This window comes from Cervus canadensis, chromosome 2, assembly GCF_019320065.1.
Source record: "Cervus canadensis isolate Bull #8, Minnesota chromosome 2, ASM1932006v1, whole genome shotgun sequence".
Classification (NCBI taxonomy): Eukaryota; Metazoa; Chordata; class Mammalia; order Artiodactyla; family Cervidae; genus Cervus; species Cervus canadensis.
In genome coordinates this window covers 25,117,237-25,141,442 of record NC_057387.1, presented here as the reverse complement: position 1 = coordinate 25,141,442, position 24,206 = coordinate 25,117,237, and the positions used below count along the sequence as shown (strand labels likewise).

The window sequence follows — 24,206 nt, the reverse complement described above, 5'->3', positions numbered from 1 at the left end:
TTAGAGTAGCCAGTTGGCTGTTAGGAGACTTACCAGCTGAAGGGAGATTAGGAATTACAAATTTCATTAATAGAAGCCTTACTATGCAGTAATGACCCCCTGCATATCCCATCCCCCAATTAACAATGAAGAGATTGAAGTCAGTATACACTTATAACAAATCTGGGTATAGCTGGTAGCCAATAATTCTCCAAGTTTGACTTGTTCCCTCAAATTGTTATACTTCGGAAATATTCTAGCTTTTGGCATCCAGAGTTGAGCTTCCCTAGATGTGGCGTACATTGTATCCTTGCCTTTGTACTTCAGGTAATACGAAGCATCTGTTGTCTGATGCATCCGCACACACCGTGTACTCAGAGACAAGGCCGAAGAAACAACGTGGGCTGGGAGTGGTTGCATTTTCAGTTCACTCTCTGAGTTTGAAAGTGAAAGTCGCTCAGTTATGTCCGACTCTTGCAGACCCCATGGACTGTATAGTCTGTGGAATTCTCCAGGCCAGAATACTGGAGTGGGTAGCCTTTCCCTTCTCCAAGGGATCTTCCCAGTCCAGGGATTGAACCCAGGTCTCCCGCAATGCAGCCAGATTCTTTACCTGCTGAGCCACAAGGGCCAGCATTATTCTCTTCCTACAGAAGACCTTTGAGAACAAGCTGGGAATGCAGCAGAGATATTTCAAAGTCCCCTGGGAATTTGCCCTTTGGCAATTAAAAATTTTTTTAATATTTTACTCCTCTACCAACTACTAGTATGATTTTGGGCAAATTATATAGCCTGAGGATAGCTAATTACCCACACTTTACCCTGGGCCTCTGGATCTTCATCTGAAAAGTGAAAGGACTAGGAAAGAGGATTCTGAAGTCCTTCCACCTCCTAAGATTTGAGAGTTTAATAATTCCTGAGTAGTAAAAATCAGATTTTTTTTTTTTGATACTAGGGAAATGGGTTTGTGCACTGATATGTATTCTCCCTCAAATGGGAGATTTGCCTCAAGCCTACTGTATATTCCCAGGTGGAGACTTGGCAGGCTGGTAAAGCCTAATGTAGTTTCCTTAAGAAAACTAGAAACTAGACCAAGTCACCTTGCCTTTGTTCATAGGCTCCTATCATTTCCACTCATTCATTTATTCATTCATTCAACAAATATTTATTGAAGGTCTGCTATGTACTAAGTACTAATCTTTAGAACCTGATCTCATGCTTTTTATCCATTTTCCCTTAAACTAATGTTCTTTGACAAACTAGGCAGACAGCAGCATAGGAAATGTATATTTAATCCTTCTCTTGAATGGTCAGAACTTTAAAGTCAAGTTTTCTATAACAAAATGTAATATAAGCACAATTGGTCCAAAGTGCCAGGGAGGGCAGTATGCGCCACGTGAAAAATACAGGGAGGGAGTTAGAAACCAAACATCTTTTCTATCAGAGCTTCACTTCTCAGGGCCTCATTTCAAAGGTTCATTGCCCTTGCTTTTGGAAGTCTCTGCTTCAAGGAAGTTACATGGTTTTGTTGCCTTAATTTGAACTTTGACTAGGCAGAGTCCTGAGATCTAAATTCAGAGTGAGAGAACTTGGGATGAAAATCAGGCAACACTCTCACCAGACTTGGTTTGTAGAGTAGGAAAAAAAGGAAAGGCAAGTGGAAGCTCCAACCAGCTGAGGGTCGTCCCATCAGGAATTCCTGGTTGCCTGAAACTGAGTTCTGGCTCTCTGTGCTGAGGCAGCAGCCAGAGAGACAGAAGCTAATGCCTAATTTTAGGAGGCAAACAGGTTTGTTTGCTTCCCTCTTTTCTAGATACTTTTCTACTCTACGTCAGAGTTTCTTAATCTCAGCCCCACTGACTTTTGGGGCTGCGTAATTCTCTGTTGTAGATGGACGGCCTGTGCATTGCAGGAGGTCGAGCAGCATCCCTGGGTCCTGTCCAGCAGATGCCAGTGGTACCCCCACGTTGTGACCACAAAATTGTCTCCAAAATTTTCGAGTGCCTCTGGGGGTGGCACAGAATCACCTGGTGGAGTCCCCCTGCTCTAGATGCTGGTGAAAACTGAGGTGATCACTGTCTGATCAGGATATAAAGAAGAAGCCTCAAATCTTATGATAACCTAGTATCACACACGGTCAAGATGAGAGGTCCTTTCCCCGGACCATTCAAGGATAAATGTCATCTGAGAAGTAAAATAGCATCAGTTTGTTTTAAAAATAAGGTGCTGACATAGTTTAGAAAATCAGTGTCACCCAACTACATTTTTTATGTTCAAATTATGATCATTTTCTACATGTTTTTCTTGGCATTTGTCAGGTGGGAGGAGATGCCAGGGCACTTTTGCATTGAAAAGTGAATCATTTGACCCTTCATTAAAATGTATGCGTGCATGCTTAGTCACTCAGTCGTGTCCAACTCTTTGCGACCCCATGGACTGTAGCCCTCCAGGTTCCTCTGTCCGTGGGATTCTCCAGGCAAGAACACTAGAGTGGTTTGCCATTTCCTTCTCCACAGGATCGTCCCAACCCAAGGATCATACCTGGTCTCCTACACTGCGGGCGGATTCTTTAGTCTGAGTCACCCGGGAAGCCCGCTAAAATGCAGCCACCTCTAAACTGTGAAGTGGCGGTACATTATCAACTTCTAACTGAATCCACTACAGTTTAATTTGTGGATTATAAAACATGGAATATAGTGCAATCAGAACTTTCTAGAAACTTCCTCAGAGCACCATCACAGCAATATAGCTGAAGATTCAGAGACAAAAGAGATGCAATATCCTATTATCTTACTTCTTGGGTGGGGATGGTGAGGTCCCTGAGATATGGGGATACACTTGTCCCACATGCATTTTACTTGGTAGTATTAATACACTTCTCTAGTTCAGATGAATTATTTCTCAACTTTTAATATATGTCTTTGAAGATAAATTTATCTTGTTCATATTGAAGTCTTCTGTGGGTTGCTTTTGGCTTCTTTTTGCTTCTTGATCTTATTTGTTCACTCCTGAGTTCTAGACATGAATTCATTTCCCCCCAGAAATATAAAACTAGGTCATATCTTGTGGTGAAATAGTTCTGCAGATTCCTGGGATTCTGAAAATAATAGCAATAAGATACCATTACAACCATTCAGCAAACACTTATCAAACACTGAAAGTCTCCCTTCCACTGTATGAGTATATTTCTTGTTCAGGAATGGATTTGTTTTTCTGTATTTTGATGATATTCTATTGAGGCTGCATGGTGTCATGGGTTACTAGGGGAAATGAGATGACTTGAGTCTCCCCTTAAAAAAGGGGATCATCCTCACAGCAAACAGAAACTGAGAGAGGAGCTATGGGCAAGCTCCTAGATGGAAGCAGAAAGATGACTTCTATCTGAGTTCTCAACCAAGGAATGTGTGTGACCTGAAGTGTCATCATCAGTTATAATGTGTATCTCAAGTAATGATCTCTTCACTTATTTTTAAAAAAATGATTTAAGGTTATCCCCCTATAGTTCTAGAGAGAAAGAAGTGAAGCTATAGCTAACCAGGTGACAGTATATAACTCTTTGCATACTGCATGTGAACATATATTCATGTATGTCTTATTTTATTTAAAAAAAAGATTGCAAATCCCTGCTCTAAGGGAATACAAGATAAAGATGAATAGGCTATACTTTATAGGTCAGATTATCTAGTTGTAGTATATTAAAAACTCATTTACAGTGTCATGAGAATCAAGGAAAGAAGAAAGGGTTCCTTCTAATGAGATCCTCAAAGGATAGTTTCCTCAAAGAAACCTCCCTCCAGTGACAACCACGGAGTTTGGAAATGATGGAAACTGGTAGGTTTCCTTACAAAAAAATCTCTTCTGTACACTGCACCATAGTGTTTGGAGAACAAGAGAAAAAATGAAAAGCAGGTTGAGAGATCCCCAGCCAAGATGGTGGAGTAGAAAGACCCTGAGCTCATCTTCTTTCATGGGCACACCAAATCACAGCCATTTGCAGAACAGCCATTGAAAAAAACTGGAGTCTACCAGAAAAGTTCTACAGCTAAAGACGTAAAGAAGGAACTACAATGAAACAGGTAGAAGAGGCAGACTCATGATGTAGGCAAGTCCCCTACTCCGAGGTGCGTGACCCAAAAACTGGAGGATAATTACCTTGCAGAGGTACTCCCAAAAGAGTGAGAAATCTGTGCTCCACATCAGGCTCCCCAGCCCAGGGGTCCTACACTAGGAAGATAAACTTCCAGAACACTTGGCTTTGAAGGCCAGCGGGGCTTACTTTTAGGAGATCAAAAGAGCTGGGGAAGAAAGACTTCATTGTTAAAGAGTGCACATAAAATCTTACATGCTCTGGAACCCGGGCAGAAGCAGTAATCTGATATGAGCCTGGGTCAGACCTACCTACTGATCCTGGAGAGCCTCCCAGAAAGGTAGGAAGCAATTGCACATCACCCTGGGAATACAGCTGCTCATGGCAGCCACTCTGGGGAGCTTCTGTCATGTGGACACTGACAAACGCCAGTGTGAAATTCTGCCTGTAGCTCATTAGCACCAAGACCTGGCCCCACTCAATAGTCTGTAAGAGTCAGCAGTGCTCGGGTGTCTCTGGCCAAGCAACTAACTGGGCAGAGACACAGCTCTGCCCATCAGCACACTGGGTGCCTTAAGACTACCTGAGGCCATAGCTGCCTCTGGATGTGGCCTTACCCACCAGAGGGCCCAGGACCTAATTCCATCCACCAGTGGGCAGGTACCAGCCCTAGAATCCTCTGGGCCTGGATGCTGCCTTCCAGGAAGCCTGTTCTAGCGTCTGGGCCAGTTTCAACCACAAGGGGGCAGACACTACATGCAAAAAACCACAATCCCAAAGCCTGCAGACCTAGCCTGCCTACCAGCAAGTCAGACCCTGCCCTGAGAACCAGATGGGCCCCAGCCCTGCCCTCTAGCAGGCCAACACAAACTTTGAGACACTCAGACCCTGGTCCCAACGGTATCAGGAGTGCCCCTACCCCCTCCCCCAGCAATCCAAGACCAGCTCTGGGCCCTGCAACCAGATTCCAGGACATAGATTTGCCCACTGGTAGATTGGCACTGACACCCTTGCTCTCACTCACCAGACAACATTACCAGAGTTCTTTGGACCCTGACTCCAGCCATCCGTGACCCAACACTAGCCCTGGGTCCCCCTGAGGTTCCATAGTCAGCTGCCTCTGTAGCTAGCAGCCTCAACTCATGTGGATAGCCTGGATGCCAATTGGACCAGGGGCCAACCAAGCCTACTAGACCTCCCACATAGCCAGCCTGCAACAACAGGAGGACCCATGCAACCCTCATATAAAGTACTCAAGAGCATATAGTTTGGGTGATGAGAGGCGAGTGTGCTGTTGGGACTCCTAAGAGGTCTCCTACAAAATCGCACTTCTCCAAGGTGGGAAAATGTAACCAACCTACCAGATACATAAAAATACAAACAGCTTAGCAAAATGAGGTGACAGGAAGATGTTCCAGACAAAGGAACAAGATAAAACCTCAGAAGAACCGAGTGGAGCTAGGCAATCTACCTGGGAAAGAGTTCAGGGTAGTGACTGTAAAGATGATCAAAGAAATAGGGAGACACAAAAAGCGAGAAGTTAAAGGTTTTTAACAAAGAGAAAATATATAGAACAACCAAACAGAGGTGAAGAATAGAATAGCTGAAGTGAAAAATACACCAGAAGGAATCAACATTAGAGCAAGTGATGGATGAGTGAACTGAAAGACTGTAGTGGGAATCACTGATGCTGAACAGAAAAAAGAAAAAATGAAAAGAAATGAGAGTTTGAGAGACCTCTGGGACAACATCAAGTGCACTAATAGTCATGTCCCAGAAGGAGGAGAGAGAGAGAAAAGGACTGAGAACATATTTGAAGACATAATAGCTGAAAACTTCTCTACTCTGGAAAACAAAATAGACATCCAAGTCCAGGAAGTGCAGAGAGCCCCAAGCAGGAGCCAAAGAGGAACATATGAAGACACATTGTCATTAAAATGGCAAAATCTAAAGGGAAAAAAATATTAAAAGCAGCAAGGGGAAAGCAACAGATTACATACTAGCAAACTCCCAGAAGGCTATCAGCTGACTTTTCAGCAGACACTCTGCAGTTCAGAAGGGAATTGCTCAATATGTTTAAAGTGGTGAAAGGGAAAAACCCACAACCAAGAAACTTCTAGCCAATAAGACTCTCTCCTTCAGATTCCATGGAAATATCAGCAACTTCACAGGCAAGCAAAGGTCAGCACCACCAAACCAGCTTTACAAGAAATGTTAAAGGAACTTCTCTAAATTAAAAAGAAAAGGCCAAATCTAGAAACATGAAAAGTATGATGGGAAAAAGCTCATAGGTAAAGGCAAACATAAAGGTAGGAAATCACATCATGCACAAAGCTAGTAGGAAGGCTAAAAGACAAAAGCAGTAAAAATCGTCTATATCTTTAGTAAGCAGCTAAGGGATACATAAAACAATGAGATGTGAAATGTGATGTCAAAAAACAGTAATCAAGATGGGAGGAGAGCCCAAATGCAGAGTTGTACTTTGAAATTAAGAGATCAGCAGCTTAATACAATCATCTGTATATTTTATTGCTATTTAAAAGCCTCATGGTAACCACAAACCAAAAACTTATGCTAGGTACACAGAAAAGTAAAAGGAATCCAAACATAATACTAAAGATGGTCCTCAAATCACAAGACGACAAAAGAAGAAAGGGGCAAAAAAGCCTTAACAAAAAGAACCCCCAAACAATTACAAAAAATGACAATAAGAATATACATATCAATAATTACTTTAAATTTAAATGGACTAAATGCTCCAATCAATAGACATAGAGTGGCTGGATGGATAGACCTGTATGTATGCCACCTACAAGATACTCACTTCAGATCTAAAGACACAGAGACTGAAAGTGAGGGGGAGAAAGATATTCCATGTAAGTTGGAATCAAAAGAAAACTAGGATAGCAAAACCTATATCAGATGGATAAACTTGAAAACAAAGACTGTTATAAGAAACAAGGACACTATATAATGATCAAGGAATCAATCCAAGATGAAGATAAAACACTTGCGAATATATATGCACCCACCATAGGAGCACTTAAATCCGTAAAGCAAATATTAATGGATGGAAAGGGAGAAATCAGCAGTAACTCAGTAATAGTAGGGGACTTTAAAACCTCACTTACATTAATGGACAGATCATCCAGACAGTGTAAAGTCTCCAGTTGGTCTAATGTGTCATTTCAGGCTAGTGTTTCCTTACTGATTTTATATATATTTATCTAACATTTAATTTGAAAGCATCAGAATACATATTCTTTTCAAGCACACGTAGAACATTCTCCAGGGTAAAGCGCGTGCTGCTGTGCGGCAAAGCAAGCCTTGGTAAAATTTTAAAAATTGAAATCATATAAAAACATTTTTCCAATCACAATGCTCTGAAACTAAAAGTCAACTATAAGGAAAAATGACTACCAAAAAAAAAAAAAAAAAGCCCACCAAAAACCCCCCATGTGGAGCCCAAAGAGCATGCTACTAAACAACCGATGAGTCAATAAAGAAATCAAAGAGGAAATTAAAAAAAAATGCGTGGAGATAAATGAAAATGAAAACACAATCCAAAAAATCTGTGCAAACAAAAATCTATACAACAAAAGCATGTTGTTTATGGCAAAACAAGCTTAACTCAGGAAACATGATCTGACCTGATCCCCACAGCAGCCCCAAAAGAAAGGGTTTCCTCTAATTTAATTACTTGCAATTTTTGTAATCTTTGCAATTTTTATAATATCCATGTACTACCTTATCCATGTATACAACATTATATTTTTAATTCAATCACTATTTTTTAAAAATAAATGTTTTTTTGTTTTTTTTTTAACCATACTCAAAAAAGCAAAGCAGCTAACAGATTTTTGCCTGCCCTTGAGGACTTATCTAGGCAAAGAATATATGTGCCTTAGAGAGTGTAAGGTATTACAAATTATACAGGCTCACCAAGGTGATGTGAAATAAGAGGACCATTAGGAAATGGGTGAAGGAAATGTGGGCCTGAATTACCATAGAGTAGAGATTTCCAAGAAGGGAGACACAGGGAGCAAGGACAGAGGGCAGTAGTAGAGAGCCGAGAGAAGGAGGAACCTTAGGAAGAAAAACCTAGAGAACTGTGACCGCAGAGCTGAGGACTTTAACTTTGATGTGACAATGCCCTGAGAGTCACTTTAGCTTGCAGAGTAAAGGAATGCTACGATGAAAATAGCATCTGAATTTTTTTATTCTGGCACCGAGTTTCCTATCACCTGAAAGAGAGTAAGATAAATACAAGATTCTAGAACTAGTTGGGGCATAAAATGATGAAGCTGGATTAGGGTAGTCTGAAAGACATGGGCAAGGACTGTACAGCTTGGGATCAAATTGACCTGAGGACAGATGGGGGACAAGAATAGCTCTAAGGTTGTGAGCCTGGTGCATGGTGGTGGTCACTGAGTAAGGGGGTAGTGTTGACTGTGACTTCATAACTCGGCAGTGTATGCAAAGTCTGCATGCAGAAGAATATTTAGGAGGAAGTGTCCTACCAATAATTAGAGCCAAAGGACTGAAGGAACAGCGGGAAGTCTCAGCAGGAAGGCTAGTTGGTGAGCGCCTTGTCAAGTCTCTAGTCCACAGGGGCTTTGTTGGGGGGTGGGCATTGCTGGGTGGGGAGAAGCTGCTTATGTAATTATGCCCATGTTTCTTTGTGCAATTCAGAGTAATCAGGGCCAAATATCTCTTTCTCTCCAGTAAGATGTTTTCCTTCAAGGATGACTCAATAAATGAAAAGGTGTTTGAATTTATACAAATATTTGAATTGTATAGAGTTGCTTTTCCTGTAAGTCTGTCAATGAGGTCTATACTCGTTGTTAACAAATGCTTACCTTTTACAATAGCAGTGGAAATAGTGCCTGCTGCCCTGACATTATTAATGTTTCTCTCTGAGGCTGGGGGCTGCTTGATTCTTGATAGGGACACAAGCACAAACATATGCAGAGGATCCCCAACACCATTTGTGATTCATCTCACCTGTCATACGAATGACTTTGCATGTTTCTGTGTGACCAAGGTCTGTTATTTTAGCATCAGATAAAAGCAGAGCGGCAAGAGTGCCCAGTCTATGCCAGAATAAGCAGAGACACACAGGGAAGCCTTTGAGTTCAGCAGCTGTAGGTGGCTTCGCCTCTTAATCTCTGAGTCTGTAAAGGAAGAGAAAAAAGTTCAGGATCATAGAGGAAAAGGTGATGTCTTCTTCATGTGGCTGGTTAACAGAGAAAAGTACCCCCAAAGCAGAACACGTTGTTCCTAATATAACTTGTGCCCTAAGTTGGGGGGAATTTTGTAACCCATTCTCCACCTTTCTGTAATTAGCTTAAAAGCAGAGCTTTCCCTTTCCTGAGAGATGTTCCATTCTCTCTTCCAGTCCAGTGAGCACTCAGCCAAATGAAAAACGATGCCAATAAACAGATTGCTATTGGTTACCAAATAAAAAATAGGCTAAACCAACAGCTACCGCCAGTCCTTGGTTTCAGACACATTTTTTTCCCTCTAGACGGTGACCTTTACAGGTTCTGTGTCATTTGCTTTCATCACAGCGCCACCAAGTAATGAGAAAATATTGTTCTCATTTTGAAGTAGAGAAAGGCAAAAGTGAAGAATTAAATTACTCTTTACTCTATTTTCTCCCTAGATAGTCCAATGTCATTTAGTCCATTTCAACGCTGACACTTAATAGCTGTGTGACTTCAGGCAAGTTTAGGCAAGTTAATCTATATGTGCTTCAGTTTCTTCATCTATAAGATAGGGCTAAAATAATAATCAACTTCTTAGGGTTCTTATGAGGATTAATGAATTCATACGTATAAACACTTAGAACAGAACCTGGCCCCATAGTAAGCACTCAATAGGTATGAGCTATAAAAAACAACAGTAAGCCCACTCAAGCCTGATAAACATTACTTCCATTAAGTTGATCATTTCTAAATCCACCTCCTTAGCCCCAATTCTGTCCTAAATTCCCCATCTGTATTTATAGTTACTAGAGTATGTCAGTTTAAAAATGTAATATTCAGCAAATATTTTTGAGTGCCTGTTGTTTGAATTCAAAGGAGTCTAATAAACACCCTCTCCCCCACTGAGCTCTGAACCAGTTAATGAGTAAGACCAAAAAAGTGAGGCAACTGGAAGACTAAAATCACCTTTGTTCTTGATAAAGCTGATAATAAAGAATTAGGCTTTGTCTGCAGGGAAGTGGGCTGCAGGCATCTTAAGACCCGGGCCTGCTTTCTCCTGCAAGGGCAAATCCTGCCCCTGAAACCTGATGACTCAGAGGAGCTAATTTCTGGTTAGCTAGAGAGAAAGGAACATAATTCCTTGTGTTATAGAATAACACAAGCAGCTCAGCTCTTGTGTTGAGCTACTTATGCTTCCCCTGATAAACTCACTGATGGGGTGAGTTAATTCCTCCTCCTCTGAGAAAGAGTGAAAGAAGGGAGAAGAGAGAGACTAGAAGGGTTACACTGGTGGTAGAGGTCTCTTCCCGTGGAAGAAGTCTGTGGCGTAGGGATGAAGCAGCCTCCCCCAGACTTGTCATGTGCTGGGTCCTATGCTAAGCACCGGACATCTCTGCCTTTGTACGCAGTGGACACTTTCAACACAGCCCCTCTAAAATCTTTAATTTCCTCCCAAACACGTTGCTTTTCCTACATTTTCATTATTGTTGTTGTTGGTAGCATTACTAACCTCCTAAGCAATCTGGGTAGAAATATCAGACCCCTCTCAAGTTATTCCTTCTCTTGTCCTGCACATTTGTGTCACCAAGGCTTGTAGATTATTTTCTTCATTAACTTTTGATTCTTCCCCCTTTCCTTCCCATTGTCACTGCCCCAGTTAAGATCCTTGTAATTTCTCGCCCGGACCTGATATAGGCTCCTGACTTCATGCCTTTCTAGTCTATTAAAGTCATTTTTCCCCTTCAAAACCCAGCTTGAACTCTTTCTCATCTATTGAGCCACTGTACTCATAATAACTCTTTCCCCTAGATGCCGTATCCACCCTGATTAACTTCTCTTATGACAACTGTGCTATTCATCTTAGTGTTTCATAGGACTTAACAAATTGCTTTTCATGTGTTTGGCACTCAATAGATACTTGTTGAATGAATGACCCCAGTTAGCAATAAGAGAACACAGGATATAAACCCCACAGGCTCATTCAGTTGTTTAAAAACTTACCCTGTGCGTGGTAAAAAGGAGTTATGTTAGTTTATGTTGATTTTTGAGCTATGTCACACTTCTAAAAGTTGTATATAGTCCTAGTGCTGGTATATGGAGCACTTGTTCTAATGTATCCAATAAGCATGCGCTGAAAAAGAACCTGCTCACTGAAAAAAAGCTGTGCTCAATTTCTGTGGCTTGTTCAGTTATTGCCATTTCTATTAGGAGCATTCGTTATGTAGTTTGGAGCTTTTAATTGAGATCTAAACTGAGATACTCTTGTTAACACTCCTTGTTTTAAATGCCTAACACTTCATTCTCCCTTCTCTTCTGGGAAGGCCTTTCATCCAGGTACTATCTCATTGGTCTAAGTACAGGTAGCTGACTGAAGTTGAGCCTTTCGGGGAATGTCGAGTCAGGCTGAGGGACTGACCTTCAGTCTGGTTACTCTCTTGAGTGAAAGAGACTTTTACAGGTAAGAGCTCTTGGCAACCATATTTTTCCCTGTAGACTAAAACAAAAGAGTAAATTAGAATTTACTAGAGAATAAACTAGAAATGAGAGACAAAGAATACCAATGGAATTTAAGTTCTTGGTTCCGGCTGCTCCTAAAGTCATACTGTACTTCCTGACCTTGGTTTCATGAGATATCCTAATACCCTTTTAGCTTGGGCCCGAGTTGGTTTTGTCTTGTGTTATAGGCAATTAAAAGTGTTCTAATTGGTACAGTCATCAATTTGTTCCACAGGATAGTGGAAGAGCTCTCTTTTTCTCATGTAGATGATTTTTTTTATTAGATACTGCTTTACCAAAGAAATCCTTCTGAGTTAGACAGGGCCTCAGAATCCTAAACACTGCTCTCCAGGCAGTAAGAAGGCATACAAATGAAAACTAATTGTCAGCTTTGCCCTATAGGCCATAAATAGTTTTGTATTAGTTTTGTTCTTACATAATGCAGTCTCAACTGGAATTGTGATTGAGGTCTCAGTGAAACTTTCTGTGCCCTGGTACATAATTTATCTGTTAAAGAAATTAAATTTTAATTTATACTTGATTATAACCGCAATACATTCATACCACAAGTGTGAAGGAGCCCACCTGTCACTTTGATATCCCCTGTGGCTTTGGCAATGTTGTTTTCAATCATACAGGAGTAAGTGTTGTTGATTGTGACGTTGTAGAGTACGGACACAACCTTCATGGTCACATTCTCAGAGTTCAGCTCAAAACTAGTGTTGGAGACGTCTGAGAAGTTGGCTCCCTGGTCAACTTGGGATGCCCAGACCACTGTGGGCTGGGGAAACCATCGGGGAGCCTCACATCGTAAGCTCTCCGAGCTGGCGTTATAGTCCACGTTCACCTCTGGGATGCTGAAGGCTGCAGGTCAAAAGGACAGATGTCAAGCTTGGACGATAAGACAGTGTAGTCTTTGAGGTGCTAGGTCTTGCAACAAAGACACTGAAGTGACTCAGTACTTTCCCAGTGGGCTGTGTATGGCTCATTGTATCATAGATGCAAAAAGTGATTTGCTCACAATATTGCTATATATCACAACATTCTGGCCAATATCACAAACTCCGAGGACCTACGTTCTAGATGTAATTGTTACACAAATAAATTTCTCCGTGTAAGAGGAGCTCCAGTGATCATACAAAAAATTTTATTAGCTAGGGAAGTTGGGTGTTTATTTTCCCAGGCACCCTGTGAAGCCTCCTGAATTTTATGTATTTTTCTGCCTGGAGGGTAAAGTTAGGGTGGGGAGGGAGAAGGAAGAAAGAAAGCGCATTCACCTATCACCCACAGAAATTCCATACACAGGACTTGTCATCATGGAGATCTGAAGTTTGCTTGGGTAGAGATTGCCCTGGTATCCATGAATAAAGACAGGCATTTGTTTTCTTCTAAGATGATGCTCCCTGGGCTGGCAAGTACATTTTGAAATTAAAACTAACTTCCTCATCTATCTAGGCAGAGAGACACTTGTAAAAAATGTTAAGTTGTGGACTTTGGCCAGTAAATGTTTATCATGCCAAAAAGGCAGGATACACATTGTTAATATATTCAGCATCTTCCTTTGCCCAGGACTGTGCTAGCGTTGAGTGAGAAGTAGAAGGACAGCTTTGCTATACCCTTAAAGAGCCTGCAGCATAGCAGGGGAGACCAGACTCACACACTTGGAACAGGTTAGGAATGAGCTCCTGGGAGATGATGTGGGAACCTGAGTGTACATGACAATGAACCTCCATTTATAGAGGGTGTGCTCCGGGCTATGGACCAAATTCTAGACATTATTTCATTTGTTTGTCAAAACAGTCTCAGGTATATCTATTGTTGTGACCACTTTAAAAAATAAATTTTTAATTCTGGAATGATTTTATTTATCTTTTGGCCATGCACAGCAGCATGTGGAATCTTAATTCCCCAACCAGGGATCGAACACGTGCCCCCTGCATCGAAAGCGTGGAGTCTAAACCACTGGACTGCCAGGGAAGCACATGGAGTAATTTTAGATTTATAGAAAAGTTGAAAAGTTAGTACAGAGGGTTCTTGTATACTCCTTACCCAGTTTCTGCTAATATTCCGCTAACATAACCGTGACACATTTGTCAAAACTGAGAGACTATTAATATTGTTTATATATTACTATTAACTCCAGACTTCATTGGATTTTATCAGTTTTTCCACTAATGTCTATTTCCTATTCCAGGATCCCAATCAGAATGTCACATTGCCCTTATTTGTCATGTCTTTTTAGATTCCTCTGGTCTGTGATATGTTCTCAATCTTTCCATGTTTTTCATGACCTTGACAGTTTTGAGGAGTACTCAGTTCAGTTCCGTTCACTAGCTCTGTCGTGTCCAGCTCTTTTGACCCCATGGACTGCGGCCTGACAGACTTACCTGTTCATCACCAACTCCTGGTGCTTACTCAAACTCTTGTCCATTGAGTCGGTGATGCCATCCAACCATTTCATCCTCTGTCGTCCCCTTCTCCTCCCGCCTTCAATTTTTCCTGTCATCAGTGTCTTTCAAATGAGTCAGTTCTTCGCATCAGGTGGCCAAAGTATTGGAATTTCAGCTTCAGCATCAGTCCTTCCAATGAATATTCAGGACTGAATTCCTTTAGGATGGACTGGTTGGATCTCCTTGCAGTCCAAGTGACTCTCAAGCGTTTTCTTCAACACCACAGTTCAAAAGCATCAATTCTTCTGTGCTCAGCTTTCTTTATGGTCCAACTCTCACATCCATACATGATTACTGGAAAAACCATAGCTTTGACTAGACAGACCTTTGTTGGCAAAGTAATGTCTCTGCTTTTTAATCTGCTGTCTATGTTGGTCATAGCTTTTCTTCCAAGGAGCAAGAGTCTTTTAATTTCATGACTGCAGTCACCATCTGCAGTGATTTTGGAGCCCCCCAAAAATAAAGTCTGTCACTGTTTCCATTGTTTTCCCATCTATTTGCCATGAAGTGGTGGAACCGGATGCCATGGTCTTCATTTTTTGAATGTTGAGTTTTAAGCCAATATTTTCACTCTCTTCTTTCATCTTCTTCAAGAGGTTCTTTAGTTCCTCTTCACTTTCTGCCATTAGCATGGTATCATCTGCATGTCTGAGGTTATTGCTATTTCTCCTGGCAATCTTGATTCCAGCTTGTGCTTTATCCAGGCCAGCATTTCTCATGATGTTCTCTTCATATAAGTTAAATAAGCAGGGTGACAATATACAGCCTTGACATACTCCTTTTCCTATTTGGAACCAGTCTGTTGTTCCATGTCCAGTTCTAAATGTTGCTTCTTGACCTGCATACAGATTACTCAGGAGGCAGGTTAGGTGGTGTGGTATTCCCATCTCTTGAAGAATTTTCCAGTTTGTTGTGGTCCACACAGTCAAAGGCTTTGCTATAGTCATAAAGCAGAAGTAGATGTTTTTCTGGAACTCTCTTGCTTTCTCAATGATCCAACAGATGTTGGCAATATGATCTCTGGTTCCTCTGCCTTTTCTAAATCCAGCTTGAACATCTGGAATTCACGGTTCACATACTGTTGAAGCCTGGCTTGGAGGATTTTGAGTGTTACTTTGCTAGCATGTGAGATGAGTGCAATTGTGTGGTAGTTTGAACATTCTTTGGCAGTGCCTTTATTTGGAATTGGAATGAAAACTGACCTTTTCCAATCCTATGGCCACTGCTGAGTTTTCCAAATTTGCTGACATATTGAGTGCAGCACTTTAACAGCATCATCTTTTAGGATTTGAAATAGCTCAACTGGAATTCCATCACCTCCACTAGCTTTGTTTGTGGTAATGCTTCCTAAGGCCCACTTGACTTCACATTCCAGGATGTCTGGCTCTACGTGAGTGATCACACCATCGTGGTTATTTGGGTCATGAAGATCTTTTTTGTATAGTTCTTCTGTGTATTCTTGCCACCTCTTCTTAATATCTTCTGCTTCTGTTAGGTCCATGCCATTTTTTCTTTTATTGTGCCCATCTTTGCATGAAATGTTCCCTTGGTATCTCTAATTTTCTTGAAGAGATCTCTAGTCTTTACCATTCTATTCAGGAGTACTAGCTAGATATTTTGTAGAATGTCCTCTATTGGAATCTGTCTGATGATTTCCTCATGATTAGACTGAGATTATGGATTTTGGAGAGGAAAACAATAGAAGTTAAAGTGCCGTTCTCATTATGTCCCATCAGAGAGTGCATGCAATCAGCAAGACTTAATCATAAGGATGTTAACTTTGATCACCTGGCTGAGGCTGTGTTTGCTAGGTTTCTTTGGAAATTGGACTTCACTAACACACCTTAAGTGTGGTGGTTGGGGGAGCAGGGAAGTTCTAAGCTCCACCTCCCAGAAGGGGAGAGATCTAAAAATATTATTTGGAATTCATCTATAAAGAAAATTTTCTTTATCTCACTCATGTAAGAATAGACTTGTGTATTTATTTTATACTTAGTTATAATTTAACACTATGTTGTTTATTTTGTTGCTCAGATCATTCCAGCTTTGCCACTGGAAGTCCTTTCAGCTGGCTCCAGTGTCCAGTGACTCTCTTAATCCCTATTTTAATATGGAGAAGCTAAGTCTCAGTGAGGTTACCTTGCCCAGGCCACTGTTATGTGCCCAGGTCTGTCTCTAGATCTGTGCTTCAAACCATTACATATACATGTCATGAGAGTTCCAAGAAAGACCTGTGCAGACTAACTTAGGCTGGGAAGTCTCAGAATACTTTCTATCTTTCAAGGCTCCTATTAAATGTCAAATTCTTGGCATGGGGGCCTTCCCATACCTTTACTCCCTATGCATTTGGATATGATCTCTGAATCCCCAAATCACTCTATATTTTCTCTTCAAGCATTTAATACACTTGTGGCTCAGTCAATGCAGGAGACCGAGGTTTGATTCCTGGGTTGGGAAGATCTCCTGGAGGAGGAAATGGCAACCCACAGCAGTGTTCTTGCCTGGAGAATCCTGTGGACAGAGGAGCCTGGCAGGCTACAGTTCATGGGGTTTTGCAAAGAGTTGGACACAACTGAGCAACTAAACAAAAAGCACTGTAGGACTTCCCTGGTGGCTCAGACGGTAAAGCATCTGCCTACAATGTGGGAGACCCGGGTTCGATTCCTGGGTCAGGAAGATCCCCTGGAGAAGGCAATGGCAACCCACTCTAGTACTCTTGCCTGGAGAATCCCATGGATGGAGGAGCCTGGTAGGCTACAGTCCACAGGGTCGCAAAGAGTCAGACATGACTAAGCCACTTCACTTCACTTCACCAATTATTATAGATTTTACACATATTTCTTATCTCTGCCCTGACCCTCAACTCTATAAACTCTATACTATGAGCTCTGGCTCTAGAAGGAAGGACAATTATCTTTGTTTTCTTAATCATCTTTTTACTCTTACAGTATCTGAGTCCCTTGTACATAAATTCAGAAAACGTTAAATTTAGTTGGTAAGGAAGTATGGATTTCACGGGAGAAGGATTAGTGAGTTTATAGGATAATATTGTTTTGGTCATTTACCTTTGAACTTCTCCTATAATGGTTTCCACTGCTGTGAGTCCCTGGAGGTACTGATTTCAGACTTGGGCTAGAGCCCACTTAGAACAGAAAAGTCTCAGACTGGATTATAAATAGTCTTCTCTCACTAGCAAGACTGAAGGCTACCATAAAAGAGAAAGAACAGAGAGCTACTAGGGAGAAAAAGTATTTTGGAAAAATATCTCAGGGGATATATGAGAAAATTCAGAAGAGACTAGAGTCCTGAACAAAAGATTTTAAGACTTAATATTATAGTGGGTTACTTGTGGAGTTGGTGTGGGTCTTAGACAGCAAGGATGGCTACTAACAGAATTCAGATGGTCTTTGTTGGATATTAGTCACTCATGAGCTATTCACACTCTATAGTCTCAAATATCTCCTGGCCCTTTCCGTCCCACTGTGCAAAAGTAACTTACCTCCAGTTTTATATTCGAGGTTAGCATTCCCCTTGCCCTTAGAAGTGATGATGTAACACTTATAGGTGCCAGCATCTGTGAGTTGTACATTTTTCAGCCTCAGAGAGGCATTACCAACTATTACTTGATCAGAAAACACTGCTGTCCGGCCTCTGAACATTTCATCCTGGTTTGACAGGACATCTTTGCCTTCTTTGAACTCATGGACCAAGCCCATGACACCTTCCTTCAGCCACTGTATCACGATATCAGCAAGTTTGATGTCAGGTTCAAAAGTGCAACTTAGGATGCCATCCTCCCCGATGTTCCCAGCTGAGGTGAGAGTAGTGACTGTGATGGAGTGTCTTCCTACAATTCAGGAAACAAGGGTCAATGCCAAGGGAAGCTTTGGAACATCTACAACCAAATCCTTCATCATTAAAAAGCCAAACAGTGACTTCTGTAAAAAATTAGAAATATACAAAACAGGAGAGTCATGAAAAAAGAAGACATAATAGAGCATTAAGACAATAGTTTTGATACCTTCAGCAGATCTGCCAATAGCTGATAAAAAAAGCTATACTATAGCTTTTTGAGACCAAGCAACCAAAACCTTGAGACCAAACAAGAGGAGAATGTATTGGACTTGAGTTTTGAAGATGAGAATTCCAATCCTGGCTTGGTCAGTTAACGAGGTTTTTGAACTTGACTACACTTCTGGGTTTCAGAAAATTGGAGGTAAGGATATCTGTCTTACCTACCTTAAAGAGCTCTTGTGAGGATCAAAATCAAATGGATGTGAACTTGATTTGCAAACTGTAATTAGCCATATAAGGTGATTGTTATTCTTAGTTAACCAGAAGTGGCATAGAAATGAACTCTCATGTTAACTAAATGTGGCTAATAATTCTGAAGAATGCTAAATTCTAAAGTGCTGTTACTTTTATCTCCACCTGAATGATAAGGAAACGAAGGCATAGAGAACAGAAGTGACTTGATTAAGGTTAGAGTGCTAGCTATGGTGTAATGAAGAATGGTACTTAATTCAATTGATCTGGGGCCGAAGATAGAAGTCACACCCTCCTCTCCAAACATATCACAAGTAGAAGCATTAATTAGGGTAATAGTCATGTCCACTGGCTCTTCTGCACTTGCCCACTCAGTCTGTAAAGGATTGACCAACTCTTCTTGCTGTACTGGAGGCTGCTGATTGAGGATGTTTGTGGGGTGGTTTAATTAACTGAATATTCTTGAGAGCCTCCTTCTGTGATTTGGATGTGGAGCTAAGGAGAAGGATGGGTCTTTGAGCTCCAGAAGAGAGTGGTACAGGCCCAAAGAAGTGTGGGGGAGACCATGAGAGGAAAAAATGAAGGGAGTCCCCCATCTCCAGTGCTGTCTTAGATCCTGAAGGTTTTCAGGTCTAGTTTCTGTCCACCCTCCTTTAAACAAACACTGATTATAATGGTCTGCACAAACATCTCTTTCTTACAACCAAGAAAGTCCTACATATGATGGGTGCTGAGCACTTCTCAGCTGGACTTCTCAGCTTCCTTGTTGGTGTTCCTGCCTCTCATCTTTGCATCCAGGTGGACCTTAAAGAACAATCTTAACATCTCAGTTTTTTTTTCTTTAATACTGTTTTTTATTTTTTAGTTCTAAATTTTTGTTTTGGCTGCACTGGGTCTTCATTGCAGTGTATGGGCTTAGTTGCCCTGTGGCATGTAGGATCTTAATTCCCCAAACCAGAGATGGAACCCACATCCCCTGTACTGGAAGGCAGGTTCTTAACCACTGGACCACCAAGGAAGTCCCCATGTCAGTTTTCTAATCACTGACCTTCCATGACTGCCAAGGGCTATGAAGTAAACTTCAGACTAATAGCATGGCCTTCAAAGTGAAGTACTGCGGGCCACCTAGGAAATGCACATATATATTAGCTCTTATTGCTGCTTTTCCAGCCATACTTTCTACTACATTCTATACTGTAGTTTGCTTATCAAGCAATTTATTTATTTGTTGCTTTCAATGGAAAAATACATAAGCAAAGGATGCTTGCTATTTTTCAAATTTAAGAGGTTAACATTTTGAACATAGGGATATCTTTGGCCTCTTGTGTCTTCCAGCCCATAAGAGGTTGGAAATGTCTCATTAGCTCCTAGGCCTTTGTGAACAAATGAAGGTAATGGATGTGGGACAGAACTGGAAAAGAGAGCTAGATGAATTTATATTATAAAGAACAGAGAGCTACTAATGGAAGAAAAAATTATCAGTAAAAAGGAGACAGAAGAAACAAAAGCACGTGCATAGGCTGAGTTGGAAGGATGTTTTGGAGGCTTTAGAGTATGGGAAATGAGAGGCTGTGGCGTAACTGCCATGAATGGCCATCTATGTGGGAGATTTGGGAAAAAAAATATGAAAGAGAGTAGTATGCAGTTTAGCTGTGTAGTATGAGTGCAACATACCCCACCCTCTGCCTTTTCTTTCTTGCCCTTTTGTGCTGCTCTAATAAAATTCTATTTTTATTTTTGCAAAGATGTACTTGATTTTTTTTCAATAAAAGAAATAACATTAAAAAGTTCAATGTAATAACAAATTTGACACATCTGCTCTTCCTGTACAGAATCCTGGAACAGTGGGGCTCACAGGCTCTAACAGAGGACCTCATCATGAGGAAGGAGTTTGCCCTGCTTTGGCATTTTCTTTTCATTATTTTTATTTATTTGCCTGCGCCAGGCCTTACAGCACATGGGATCTTTAGTTGTGCCATGTGGGATATAGTTCCCTGACCATGGATCATATCCAGGCCCCCTGCACCGGAAGCGTGGAGTCTTAGCCACTGGACCACCAGGGAAGTCCCTTGCTTTCGTATTTTCTTGAACATTGCTTTAAATATTTAATTTGCTTTTTATTTGTTTTTACTTGACAGATTGATATCCAAGATATTGCAGGCTAGTACTGGTTGTAATTGTACTGTGCATCTTGACACATACCCTTGTTCATCTTGCACCTACAGTTTATAGTTCCTTCTTCTTTATCACCAATTGTCTAAATCCTACTTATATTCAAGGCTATTCAGACTGAGGGATTCACATGAAACCCTTTTTGATCTGCCAAAACAAAGTTAATAGATTCTCGGGAGGCTAGAGGGGGGATCGGGATGGGGAACACATGTAAATCCATGGCTGATTCATGTCAATGTATGGCAAAAACCACTACAATATTGTAAAGTAATTAGCTTTCAACTAATAAAAATAAATGGAAAAAAAAAGTTAATAGATTCTCTTTACTCTTCCTGAACGCTTTTCTTTGCCTTTATTGTAGCACCTGTCTCCTTTTACTTTGTCTCTAGTCCATCTCTGGCACTAATTCGTAAGCTTTTCAAAGGAAAAGCTGTCTTAATCATATTTGTAAGTCCTGTAAATGTTTTGATGGTTACTTTTATGTGTCAGCTTGACTGGATCACAGAGTACCCAGCCATTTGGTCAGATATTCTGGGCTTCCCTGGTGGCCTGCAATGCAGGAGACCTGGGTTTGATCCCTGGGTTGGGAAGATCCCCTGGAGAAGGAAATGGCAACCCACTCCAGTACTCTTGCCTGGAAAATTCCACGGATGGAGGAGCCTGGTAGGCTACAGTCCATGGGGTTGCAAAGAGCTGGACACAACTAAGGGACTTCACTTTCACTTTCTGGGTATGTCTGTGAGGATGTTTCTGGGGGAGATTAGTATTTGAATCAGTAAAGCAGATCACCTTCCTTAATGTGGGTGGGCCTCATCCAATCAATTAAAGATCTCATAGAACAAAAAGGTGGAGCAAGAGGGGTCTCATGCTGCCTTTGAGCTGGGACATCTGTCTTTTCCTGCCTTCAGTCTTGAACTGTGATTTTTTGTGATTTTGAGCCTGCCCATTTTTAGACTAGAACTACACCATTAGCTCTTCTGGGTCTCACACCTTTGGACTCAGACTGGAACTGAACTATCTGGGTCTCCAGCTTGCTAACCACAGATCTTAGGGCTTCTCAAAGTCCACAATCACGTGAGCCAATTCCTTCTGAATTTCACTCTCTCTCTGCCTTTCTCTGTCTCGCCTCCTCCCTACATCCCCCCGTCACACACACACACCCACACCCACCCTAACGGTTCTGTTTCTCTGGAGAACCCTGACTGATAAATTTTGGTACTGGAAGTGGGGGTGCTGCTGTAATAAGTACCTAATAAGCATATGGAGGAAGTTTTGAAACTGGGTAATGGGTGGAGGCTGAAAGAGCTTTGAGGTGTGTGCTAGAAATGTGGATGTTAATGAGGAACACATTATTGGAAACTGGAGGAAAAGCTGTCCTTGTTAGAAGGTGGCACAGAACTTGGCCAAACTGTGTTCTAGTGTTTTGTAGAAGGTAAAACTTGTGAGCCATAAAATTGGATACTTTGCTGAGGAGATTTCTAAGCAAATTGTTGAAAGAGAGGTTTGGTTATTCCTGACTGCTTATACTAGAATATGGGAAAGGAGAAAGATGAATTGAAAAAAAAATTGTTAAGCAAAAAGGATCCATAACTGAGATTTAGAGAATTCTCAGCCTATCAATATTGCAAAAAATGAGAAGACTATTCTGAAGATAGCACTCAGGGTGTGGGTGAACATCCATTTGATAAGGAGATGATATGTATGACTCATGGATTTTAACAGCCGCCACAACAAAAGCCAGGAATAGAGATAGGATTATATATTGCCAGCTTGGTACAGAAAAAACCTAAGGGTATAGAAAAAGGAGACAAAATGAAGGAAGGCTACCAGACTTCTTAAATCCTACAGTAAGACCAGACCACGGTGCTATTCAGCTCTATGCTTCAACAGGCCAGGGGACCTCTCTTGGAACTACTCCGTGTGTGATATTTTGTCATGGCAACCTGAGCAAACTAAGACAAGTGCCTAGTGCTGTTTCTATAGAGAAAAATAATGTTTGTTGAGTGAATGAATAAATGAATGAATGAAAATCAGTTGAAATCAAGACACTGTTTGAAATAATGATTCTATCCAAAGTGACTGTAGGAGTAAGGAACATTTGGCAAGATTATCCCATCTAAATTTTGGGGAAATGTGAGTCAGTGAAAAAAAAGAAAAAGCAATGAAAATACACCATGATTCTCAATAAAATCTTAAAGCAAATGTAACTATTTTAGAGCAAGGGTAAATTTGATTGTAGTTTATAAAGTCCCATTAAAGTTGAATTGAAAAATTACTTTTTAGAAAAAGTATATGATTAGCACAATTTATGGAGAGAATGAAATGGTAATGACTTATCTTAGTTCAGTAATTATGTTACCAAATTAATTTTAATGTGTTGGCCTTGAGCCCACAGGTGGAGAATTTGTTGAAATATCTCTTGGAAAACGTAATGATTAAAAGTAGGCAGCTGTGGAGTGCCCCCAGGGACCCACCGCCAGCTCTAGCTCATTTAAGGTTGCATTAAAGATGTGGCAGATGGAATGAGTGCACTGTTGATTAAATCCCCCCTCCTTGTAGCAAATCAGGGAGGAATAAAAGCCAGTGAGAATTTTAAAAACCATGAGGACCTAGGCATTGCTTTCACACCCAGAAAGCAGTCAATAAATACTTATTTGTTAGGTGAATAAATGATGGTTACAAGTGATAAAATGAAATTTAATTTGCAAGCAATAGCATACAAATATTGCTTCTCTCAAAAAGAAATCTGTTTTCAATTTAGCCAACAAATAGTGGCTCAAGGAGCTATGTTCTAGGAACCACAGTCTGGTCTAATGTGACTCTCCAGGTCTCTTAAACACCAGGGGCTCTTGTGTGGCTGGTTGAGGGTAAAAGGACTTTAAGAGACGGTTAGAGTTTTGTATCTACTGTTAAACAGGCATGGGTTTTAAGAATTCCACTGGTCTCTTAAGATTCCATCAAACCTCTTTAAAGTTAGAAGCCCCAACAACTCTCTGAAAATGAATTCTCTAGCTCCTGGGGGCTAATTACCACCACAGCTCTGGTCTGCATGCAAAATGAGGATTGTCAGAGGGCAGCAAGCTGAAATTGGAGCCTTTCTGTTTTCACATGGATGGGCACTATTCAACTGCCATCTGCAGTAGGAATAGGAATCTCTTGGAAAGTGGGGATATAGGTAACACAAGGCAGGGATTCTTTTTTTTTTTTTAATTTATTTTTAATTGGAGGATAATTGCTTTACAATGTTGTGTTGGTTTCTGTCACATAGCAAGGTGAATCAGCCATTAAGTGTTAATCGCTCAGTCGTGTCCAACTCTTTTGCAGCCCTATGGACTGTAGCCCACCTGGCTCCTCTGTCCATGGAATTCTCCAGCCAAGAATACTGGAGTCGGTAGCCATTCCATTCTCCAGGGGATCTTCCTGCTCCAGGGATTGAACCCAAGACTCCTGCACTGCAGGCAGATTCTTTACCATCTGAGCCATCAGGGAAACCCTGAATCAGCCATAAGTATATATATAATCCTGTCCCTCTTGTGCCTGCCACCTGCC

At 41.1% G+C, this 24,206-nt stretch overlaps 1 protein-coding gene across 1 annotated transcript in view; it reads right to left on the bottom strand.

The window, feature by feature from the left end:
- Positions 1-2,786: 2,786 nt before the first annotated feature.
- VTCN1 (V-set domain containing T cell activation inhibitor 1) overlaps positions 2,787-24,206 on the bottom strand; it is a 64,719-nt gene continuing 43,299 nt past the window's right edge. Inside the window, exons 3-6 of the mRNA XM_043459729.1 lie at positions 17,719-18,066; positions 12,355-12,633; positions 9,071-9,240; positions 2,787-3,076 (exon numbers count right to left, since the gene is read on the bottom strand). Of these exons, the coding sequence (XP_043315664.1) occupies positions 9,116-9,240; positions 12,355-12,633; positions 17,719-18,066 (752 nt within the window). The 3' untranslated portion in view covers positions 2,787-3,076; positions 9,071-9,115. The remainder of the gene's footprint in view (positions 3,077-9,070; positions 9,241-12,354; positions 12,634-17,718; positions 18,067-24,206) is intronic.